Consider the following 10,357-nt stretch of genomic DNA (forward strand, 5'->3'; position numbering starts at 1 on the left):
TTAAGATGCCTATAAAAATGCCCACTTTTAAGTGCAGCCTGAACCATGAGTTCCCCAGGTAGCGATGTCGGATCAGTGCAGTGCTGCTGGGAGCACCTCTCAGCCGTTGGAGAGTACTTTTCCTCCAACTTGGCTCTTTGCCTATAAGTACAACATACGGTTTGTAATTCTGCAATGCATTTTCAGGCTAAAAGTCAATCAATAACAACCATTTCAAAGGGGGACAGATTGGAAACACTGAAGCACCACAACTGTGCCTGCAATGATCACATTTTGTGCTCCTGCTGTGCAACTGTGTACATAGGAGGCATGAGGTGCTGCGGGGTGCAAGTCTGCACCACCCCAAATTTCTCTCAGCGGTTTTGCCGGCCGGTGCTAAAGAAGTGCCGCATACACGGCCGGCACAGCCCCGGCACGCCCATCCCCGAAAAGTATCCCTAAGGGCACCTGAGACGGTTGCAGAAGGGCATCATTTACTCCTCGTGGCCCCAATCTCTCCATTGTCACCCGGTTCCTGGCACTTGCTGCTCATGTGCTTCTCTTTCCGACTCCCCTGGGACTATCCAGCGGGAAGCGGTTGCAAACCCACTTGCTGTGTTGATGTTTCCTTCGTTCAAGGACAGGCAACTGCCGCAGCAGCCCCGGCCCTCCCTCACCCCTGCAGCACCCTCCTTGCCTCGTGACGCTGGCGAAGGGAGTGAACCCCAGAGTGGGAGAATGAAGGTTATTCTTGGGAAAAATAAATGATTAAGTTTAATGGTCGTGTTGCTGGTTTGATGGCTATCTCCTCTCACGGGGTGTTTACGTCCCCCTCCCTGGCCTCAGCGCAGAATTGGGCCAGGAAGGGGCGACACGGGCGCGGGAGCTGCTCCACCCCTCGCCCTATTTACACCAAATAAACCTGCTGTGCCGGCGGCTTGGCACTCCCCTTAAAAGTCAGGGCAGGTGACAGGGGCAGAGGGGACCCAGCTGCGGGGTGCACCGGAGCCCGGGCACATGCTGCAGGTGGGGCTCAGCCTGCCCCGCTCCCCCGGGGGGGCGGCCGGCAGCTTCCCCATGGCCGAGCCGGCCGAGGGCGATAACACGGGCACTGGGCAAGGTGAGTGAGCTGCAGCCGGGGACAGCCGCACATCTCGTGCTGGGGAAGATGCAGGAGGCTCTCGCTGGACCCGCTCGTGCCAGGGCCACATTCAGCAGAGGAGAGGGGCTGGAGCAGACCCACATTTCCTTCCCCAACACCCCCAACATGTCCCGGGGCAGGCAGAGGTGGTGCCACCAGCCCCTGCCCTGGGCCAGGGCACTGGCAGCCGGGTGGGCTCGGGTTGATGCTCCTCAGTACTTCAGGCAGGGCAGCACACAAGGTGAATTTGGGGACCACGGCGGTGCAAACAGCCCCGCTTCAACCCCAATGTTCGTTTTAGCCTGGTTTCTGCAGCTAGAAGCCTGCATGACTGTACTCAGGGTCTGTCTGTCTTCAATGCAGGGAGTCAGGCTGAACGGCAACCGGTTAAAACTGCTGCCCTTTCCCTGAACCAGAACTGAACCTGATCTGCTAGTTTTGCTGAACTTGAGCAGCGGCCAAATTGAACTGGAGAGCAGGAGCCAGAGCCGGAGCCAGCCTGGGAGCAGCCTGGGCGCCCGGACCCCCTCAGTGTGCCACCACGTGCTGCCATGCACGCAGCACACGGTACCGGGACCACGCTGTCCCCGCTGTGTCCCCTTGGGGCCTGAGCAGAGAGGTTTGGCTCGGTGCAAACCCATCCTAGACTCCCCAATCCAACTGAGCACATCCAAGATAAAGACATCAGAGAATTAATGTGCGCGCTAATGGACTTTATCCTTGCCAATTAATCACCACCCACCAGAACTCACCTACACGGAGACAACTCCCGTCTTGCTTGTGCAGGGTTTGGAGCTGAGCTCTCTTCCAACCCCAGGGAAAATGCCGCTCGCTTCTCTCTAGGAGGAGCTCAAACTCTGCTCTTCCCAGCACAGAGCTGGCGGCTGCCACAGCCCTGCCACAGTGCTGAGTGCGGGAGCTTCCCCTGAGGGTCCCCCAGGGACCTTCTGTCTCCAAGGGGCTTCCCAGATGCTCGCCAGCCTCTGCGTGTGGTCCCCTGGACAGGGTCTTTCCAGGTGCATGGGGGCACGCAGGAAACGGGGACCCTTTGGCACCCCGCAGGCCATCCCCGCACCCTTGGTGATCCCCTTTTGCTCCAGCACCTTCTCCTTGCACCTTCTCTCTGGCACCCGTGCAGCCGGAGGGATCGGGAGACTTTTGCAGGAGTCTTTGGCAGGAGGCAGTACGAGGGAGGGCAAACACCTGAGGCCAGCTTTGCTCGCTCTGTCTGGGCTCATAGCAGCCTGGTCCTGGGCTGCCAGACCCGGACAGGACATTGCCTCCTGCCTCGCTCTGTCCTTGAGTGGGGACATGATGTAAATGGTCCCTCTTGGCCTCAGCATCGCTTGGGTCCCCACTGCCAGTGAGGTCCCCCCCCGCACCTGCAGAGCTGGGCTGGAACTGAGCAGCTCGTTATCCTCGGTGGTGTAATGCTGCTGTCCCATGGTCATCCCTGGGGGACAGGCCTGTGTCCCTGCTCTCTGCACCTCCCTCTCGGCAGGTCACAGGCTGGGAATTCAGGAGCTTTTTGAGGGGCACAAATCCCCGCATGGTGTGGAGAAGCAGCCCTGACACCAAGCTGGTACCTGGCCCCATGCTTCCCTGAGACCCTGGACAGCAGCTTCACCAGAGCCCTGAGCCGATGTGAGCAGGTGAGGGCAAAGTGAGCAGCTCCAGCTGGGCAAAGGCTTCTGAAAACCCTCCCTTTGCAGGGGGGGAGAATAACTATTGAAATACAAGATGTTGCTGTAAGACTTCAAACTGTCATCAACCAGGGTGAAACGCTGTCAGCTGGGGTGGTGAAGCATGTTGAATAAAAGGTCTTTGTCCTACAGAGATGTTTGGCTCATGTCCAGTCACCATCGTGATCACGTCTGAGGCTGACACCTGGGACATTGACGCCTCCTCTTGTCTGGGCTGTGGACAGTTCGTGGATTGGGACAGGATGCCAGACCCGGAGCAACAGGCACATATCCCCCGAGACATCCTCAGCAAGCCCCTGAAGGAGCTGAAGAAGCTGGCAAGAGAAGGCTACTGGGCAGCGAGCCGTGCTCTGAGAGCTCAGGTCTACCACCAGCTCATCCAGCAGGTCACCTGCCGGCTCGTCACCCCAGATGCTCTCGTCTACAGGGATGTGGCGAGTCGGCTCTTTGGGAAGCTGAGTGTGAGCTCCCACCCTTTGCCTGAGTTCCTGGAACGATGCTCCATGCCCACATACTGTCTCAATGTGGAAGGGGTCACCGCCTTGAAGAAGATCCTCATCTGCATTGGCAACCTTTTCCCCGACATAACCTACAGCCCAATCCTCCCCTCTCTGGTGGCTCTGCTGCTGCACTACAGTGAAGACGAAGCTCAGTGCTTTGAGAACATCTCTCGCCTCATCGCCAGTAATGCCCCCCATACCAGCTACATTGACCAGTCCTTCCTGGCCCACCAGGCCTCCTGCATGACTTTTGGGGATCTGGCCAACAAGCACTGCCCAGCAGCTCACAAACTCATAGCCAGCACCTCTGAGAACGTCTTTGAGGTCTACTCCAAATGGTTATCATGGCTTTTTCATGACCTCCCCTTCAATTACGCCATCCGCGTCTTTGATGTCTATCTGCTGGAGGGGCAGAAGGTCCTCTACCGTATTGCTCTGGCCTTGCTGAAGCAGTACAAGCTGTCGGTGACCTCCACTGAGCTGGAGGGGACTGACATCAAGGCAGATCTGCAGGCTTTCGTGCAGAACATTGCTGAGCATGTGACTGTCGAAAAACTCCTAGAGAGAGCCTTTGGCATCCGGCTGTTCTCCCGCAAGGAAATCTGGCTTCTCCAGATGGCCAACAGGAAGGCGTTAATGGAGAAGGGCATAACCATGGTGCAAAGCAGGTAAGGAGACCTCTCTGTTTGCCAGCTCTTGGGGCTAAGCAGACAAAATATGAGCTACAGAGGAGATACAACATGGGGGGGGCTTCAGGTATCTCCCGCAGCTGTGGCTATGCTGGGTGCCTCACTGCCCCTCACAAGGGACCCTGTTAGGAGGCACTATACAGTTAGAGCTAGCGATGTTAACAAAAAGCTCATGATGCAAAAGGCATGACAAAACCTGATGCACAGGGGCTGCACCCCTAAAAGCAGATGGGCACCCCAGCTTGGCAGTAATGGATGTCCTCCCTCGCGCAGGCAGTCCTTCCACCTGGCCGTGGACATGGAGAACTTCAGCTCCAGCATTGTAACGGTTCAGGAGATGCGCATCATCTGGTCCTGGATCCCTGAGCGCTTCTCCCTCTTCCCCCCACTGCTGCTCTTCTCCACCTCAGAAGATGGGTGCAGCCTGCAGAGGTAAAGCTTCATCTGCTTGTCAGGTCAGGTCAGGTCGGATGGGCCAGGTGTAAAACTGGGGAGAGGTTGGTGGTGTAGAAAGGAGCAACACGTAATGCCCATGGGGTACATCGGAGGTCTTCTGGGGACTCTCCTGGGCTCAGTTCAAGATCTTGAGCGTGGTCTAGGCCCGCGCTGGCTGCAGGGGAGAGGGATGAGGCTCAGTGAGGTGGCAATCAGCAACTTGGCAGTGCATGGGGAACATAGAGCCCAGCAGATGTGCTGTGCAGGGGTACGTCCCCATGTGCCACGCCGTGCTGGGCATGCTACAATTGGCCAGGTCCAGCCAGCATGCCATCCCCAGGACTCCAGCTCCCTCCCAGCAGTACAGAGCACAGGGCGGCTGCTGGACACTGCAGTCAGTGCTGCGGCTCAAAACAGCTGGAAAATGGGTTTGCCATTGACTTCCCAAGACGTGAAGAAGCAAAAGCCTTCCAGTGGGCTGAGGCTGCCTTTGCGTGGATGTTTTCAGGCAAGAAACCCAAACCTGCTCCTCTGTAGGAGCACGTTAAGCTGAGAAGTTGCACTCAGAGAGCAGGCAGAGCTTAGGGCAGGGGCAGACAACATGTGAGTACATCCTACAATGGGGAAGACATCAAACCTTCTAAACACAGGTTAAGAGAGACCAACTGTCATAGCCAATGCCCAAAATTGCAATAGAAAGACCAATGTCAGCGCTTGGAGACAACCCAGGGCCCAGTGACACCCACTGCCATGGCCATGGGGTGAAGGGTGCAGTGGGAAGCAGGGACATCCCTGCAACACTCAGTGCCAGGGTGTTTCTCTACTGAGAGACTGGGAAGGGATGCCAGGTGTTCAGGGACTGGATGCTGCCCGTGCTGCCCTGGTTCTCAGGGCAGTGTTTAAAGGTGGGGCTGCGATGGTAGTCCCTCCGTTAGCACCATGAGCATGCTCCCCCAGCCCATGAGAGGTGAGCAGGCACCCCATGGCACAGTGGTGCAGCCCCATCCTGGGAAGCACAGCCCCGCACCTTTCCAAGGCAGCAACAGGGTGCAGAGCCCCAATTATGAAACACATTCAGATTAAAAGCAAGCTTGTTTGGTAAACTCCCCCCATGAAGCTTGCCTCCCAGCCTGGTGCCTGAGGGTAGGGTGGGAGGATTTAGTGTTCGGATTTATCTGAGCTATTACCTGCTTCACCAAGCAAAAATGATGACTTGAGAAGTCCCATAAGCCAACTCCCTCTGTTCCTGCGCAAACACTGAAGCTGCTCAAGCTACATGATTATGAGTCTGCTCCTGTCCTTCCATGAGCTCCCTCGGGCTGGCTGCTGGCACAGCAATAGGCTGAGAAGAGCCACCACCACTCTCCACTGTCCTTCACAGCCTCATGCTCACCGCGCGCCCAGGCTGTCTGCATGACATGATGCTTCTGGGTCTCAGACCACCACCGACCCAGCCTCCTTGTTCATCCCTGCAGGTTTTACACGTGCTGTGAAGGCTATGAACCGACGGTGCTGCTCATAAAAACAACAGAAGGGGAGGTAAGTATTTCCCAAGCAGACAAGTGAGCTGCGCTGGTGCCGATGTGGGGAAGGGGACGGGGTGGTTGACGCCACCGGCACTTCTTGGAGCAGCCACAGGGCTGCATGGTCCCTCTCCTGCCCTGCCCTAGGGTCTGTCCCAGTTCCCAGCAGAGAACAAACTGCACCTCTGGCACCAAGAGCCACCTTAGACACAGACTGGTCTAAAGGGTGCTGTTGGGGGGAAACAGAGGAAGAGTCAGTGAGCTGGAGAGAGGCCATGAATGATACTCTTTTATTGCAAATACGGACTAAATCCAGTCCTTGCTAGGCTGATTTCCCTGAAGTCAGCAGATGCTTTGCCTGAGCCAGGCCTTGCTATCAATGCATTAAATGCAAGGAACTCTCTGATTGCAAGAGCAGCCACACAAGGGAAATGGAGGAGATATAAGGACAGCTTCTACAACATTTTTAAGTTGTGAGATTACTGCAAAAAAACGTGAGCCATGCCTCTTCCCGGGGACTCTGAGAATGGCTCATAAACTCGTATTTTATCTCTCCACTCTTCATCAAACAGCGGAGGCAAGTTCTGCAAATTGTTCAGGCATCCCAAAGATTTATTGACCTACCAGTCCTGATTTCCCAAGCCTGACACTTCAGCATGGTGTGGAGATAAACACCCTGCCACCCCCTAGGGCCTTGTGCAGACAAGAGAAGGTGACTTATAAAACCTTGTTTCCTACATGTTTGAGCTCATTTTATTCCTTAGCTAGTACCAAGGACAGGCAAGAGTTCCCACCTCTCAGCAGGTCCCCTCCAGCCATGGTCAAGGCAAGGACATCCACATCAGGGTCAGCCTGACCATGGGTGGAGGAACCCCTTGGACTGGTTAAAAGCCTTGTAGGTAAAAACAATGTGTTACCTGAGTCTTTGCCATTTTAAACCATATTTTCTCTAAAGACTCATAAAACAGGTGACCACCTTGCCACTGTCCAGGGGCCAGCTGAGGACAGGGGACTCCTAGACCCCTGTCTGCAGCATGTTGCAATACTGTTCATATAATGGTTTGAGCCACACAATTATTCCTTTCCATTGCCAGGAGCCAGAGCGGCCTCCGGGGTCGAGGCACAGCTCCTACTCCCAAGCCCAGGCCGCGGAACACACCAGCACAGCCGAACTGGCCCTGCTCAATCAACCAGCATGCAGGTCACTGCAATCACCTCTGCTGCAAAAGAGCAACCCCCCAAATCTCCCAGATTCCCGCCTTAGGCACTGAAGCTAAGTGGACTCATGTCCAGAGCACCAGTGACTTGTCAGTGCAGAATTTAGCTGGCGTAGCAGAATTTGGGTCTCTGATTCCCGCAAGGGACCTCGCAGAGCCCTTGCCCTCCTGAGCACACATGTGATAGCCAGTGTTTCTGGGGCTTCCCCTGGCCCCAGCCATCTCCCCTGCTGACAGCTCCCTGTGCTCTCTCCCGAAGGTGTGCGGGGCGTTTCTCTCCTCCGACTGGAGTGAAAGGAAAAAGAGTGGGGCAACATCAGGCTTTTTTGGGACAGGGGAATGCTTTGTGTTCACTGTAAGTCACATTTTACTTCCGGGTTTATGCTTATGGGTTTATCTGTTAATTACTTTTTCCTTTACCCCTCTGACAACTCAGGGCATGGTGGCACTGAGCTGCTTCCTTACCACGGTCCCACTGCTGCCCCTGAGCTCTGGGAGGAGGCAGCAGCACAGAAATTGCTGTGCTGGATCAGAGCAAATGGAGAATGAACTGCTGTCTTGGGTGAGCCCACTTGCCCCGAGCCCCCGAGGCAACGTGGAATAACCCGAGTGGGTCTTGGAGCATTCTCCTGGGATGACAGCAGGGCAGCATGTGCAGCAGGACGGGTTTCTGCCCTGTTTGTGTGGGGCAGCTCCTGGATGGAGCATTCCCAAATCAGCCCCAGCATCCCTGCAGAGGGAGCAGGCTGAGCTGGTCCAAAAGATCCTGGGGCAAAGTCCAGCATCCACCTAGTATCCCAACAGCATCCATTCAGCATCCCACCAGCATCCACCCAGCAATGTGGGCAGTGCAGGTTTGCCCATCTCCGGCAGCACCTGGCAAAGACAAAATCAACTTCTCAGCCACAGCCACCTCCAGAGCAGCCCTGGCACTGCCAGATGCCTTGTCCCTTCCCTGCCCCAGGTCCAGACCTGGCACACAGCATTTGGCCCCTGACCCATCTGGCCAGGCAGCACCATCTTCCCCCAGCAATGGAGAGATGCTCTAAAGGACAGGGCTCACCATGTTTCTCCTTTCCAGGTGCACCCAGAGACAGAGAGGTACGAGTGGGTGTTCATCAAGAAGCCAGAGCTGGCCAAAGCCGTGCCGCGCTCACGCCAGCGGTCGCCTTCCCCCTCTCCCGCATCCCTCCTCGGCTCCTCCCCAGACAGCCGCAGCACCAGCTCGAACCGTCTCACCGTGCCCACACCGCAGAGGAAAGGCCGTCTCTCCCCGTTTCTGGCCATCAGGCATTTCCTTCTGCCTTCCAAAACAGCCTCCATGTTCATGTCTGGGTCACAGGAAGGGATCATTATTGGTAATTACCAAATGGTGCCCCCGCCCCCGCCCCACCACTGCTTTGGCTGAAAAGGGCTCTACTCCAGATTAAAATCTGAGCTGCCTGTGGAGGCAAAGACCTCCTGGCTTAGGATATCAATTTAAAGTCAGAGGAGATGAAGTCAGCCCCCTCTTCCTCAAATTAGCAGGAGAGTGCAAAGCTGCACAAGGGCAAGGATGCTTTTTCTGAGAGCCTCAGCGGGGCTCTGCCAGCCAAGGGGGAGCACCATAGCCCAAACTTCCTGGTGAGGTTCGCACCCTTGGGGCTGGCATTTCCTTTCCCAGCCCTTCCCTCCACTTTGTGCAGGATGGAGAGGAGATTTAGGTGAGGATCAGCCTAAGGAAGGGCCAGGCATGGTCACCCGGAGCAGACATGCCAGCTGTCTGCCAGCTCAGGCTTGGGCATGTGGGTTGAATCTTTGTGCCACTCCTGGGGTGGGTTCGGCAGAGGACCGCAGCAAGTCAGAAATGCCTGCAGCACTGACAGCTGCCGCTGTCTCCCTTCCAGCCCTTGGGAGCAGGATCAGGGCAAGCCCGGCTGCAGGGATGCAAGGAGCTTTCCTTGTTTTCCAACTCTCCAAGCAGTTTAATAATTCAGCTTGTGCTACCAGGGCAATCTCTCGCACTGGCTGCCCTGCAGATAGCTCTCCGGGAGCTCTGCCTCCACGCTGACATCCTGATTAGCAGAGAAGGCAGCTCAGGGCAGCCCCAGACCAGCTCTGCACCGTGGCCACAGGACAGAAAGCTGGGAGATGGGCGCAATCCTGAGAGACCTTGTCGGCTGGGCCAGTGCCCCTGCTTGGGCGGCAAGGTGGGGAGAGCAGATCCCAACCATCTTGCTTGCTTTTGCAGGTGGAGGAGGAGGGCAAGCTCTGTCCCTTGATGCCAACCTGCTCTGGGGGCACACAGAGCACTGTGAGACCTTCGACAACCCTCCGCTCTGCCAGGAGAACTTCAAGGTGCAGCTCTTGGAAGTGTGGGGCTTTCAAAACGCCTAGGTCCTGTGGGGGACAGCCCCTCACCGTGCCTCCCACGGAGATGGGGACCCCTTGCTGCATGGGCCACCACCCTGGCCTGCCTGCTGTGGTCTCTGCCAGCAGAGCCGCAGGCACCTCCAGTCGCCATCCTCCCCTCCACGGTCAGCCGTCATGGTGGTGTGGAGGGAGGGCAATGCAGTGCCAGGAACAGGACTGTGGGTGCTGCCTTTGGGGACATTTGAGGTCCTCTCCTGCAGTTTAGACCCAGCCCACTCCACCCAGTCTGTCCCAGTTTAGGATGCTGGAGGGGAGGTGAGCCAGTCCAGTGTTTCTCACACGTCCTGGGCCTGTTTGCAGCTTGGGGCTCAACAGCAAACCAGTGGTACTGCAGCACAGGCAGATTTTATAGGAATTTTGAGCCTAGGCGAAACCAAACACTGAGGTACAAAGCTCACCAGAAGCACTCTCAGACCTTGCTTCCCCTTGCTCCCAAGCCCAGCACCACCCTTCAAGCCATACACAGAATTATGTAGCGTCTGCAGGTTACCAGAACTCCCCTGGGATCATGCACTGATCATGATCCAGCACAGTGCAAGAGACCCTTTTTGTCCATGGTTGAAACTGCTGATCAGTGATTAGCAAGGTCCTACCTGGTGTTTATACACCGGCAGCCAACAAGAACCCCCCAGCTGTGTACCTGCCTTGTCATTTTTGTATTAAACTGAAGATCTATATTCACTACAAAGGGCTGATGTAAGACTGCAAGCAGTGAATACATATGAGCCTTAACCAATGTGCCCTGACTACCTGGGGTC

At 56.2% G+C, this 10,357-nt stretch overlaps 1 protein-coding gene across 1 annotated transcript; it reads left to right on the plus strand.

The window, feature by feature from the left end:
• The first annotated feature begins 984 nt into the window (after positions 1-984).
• Positions 985-10,285, plus strand: LOC115341558 (TBC1 domain family member 24-like). Its single transcript, XM_030014784.2, has 7 exons — positions 985-1,099; positions 2,956-3,991; positions 4,286-4,444; positions 5,923-5,986; positions 7,447-7,542; positions 8,269-8,545; positions 9,418-10,285. The coding sequence occupies exons 1-7, from the start codon at positions 997-999 to the stop codon at positions 9,561-9,563; spliced, it is 1,881 nt and encodes a 626-aa protein (XP_029870644.1). The 5' UTR covers positions 985-996; the 3' UTR covers positions 9,564-10,285.
• Positions 10,286-10,357: the final 72 nt, after the last annotated feature.

The sequence above is a fragment of the Aquila chrysaetos genome, chromosome 5 (assembly GCF_900496995.4).
Source record: "Aquila chrysaetos chrysaetos chromosome 5, bAquChr1.4, whole genome shotgun sequence".
In the NCBI taxonomy this organism is placed as follows: Eukaryota; Metazoa; Chordata; class Aves; order Accipitriformes; family Accipitridae; genus Aquila; species Aquila chrysaetos.

Excerpts from the sequence above, each read along its gene's own strand:
- LOC115341558 (XM_030014784.2), top strand. The coding sequence starts at position 997 with ATGCTGCAGGTGGGGCTCAGCCTGCCCCGCTCCCCCGGGGGGGCGGCC. Across the intron at positions 5,987-7,446 it reads TAAAAACAACAGAAGGGGAG|GTGTGCGGGGCGTTTCTCTC; the intron begins GTAAGTATTTCC and ends TCTCTCCCGAAG. Across the intron at positions 8,546-9,417 it reads ACAGGAAGGGATCATTATTG|GTGGAGGAGGAGGGCAAGCT; the intron begins GTAATTACCAAA and ends TTGCTTTTGCAG.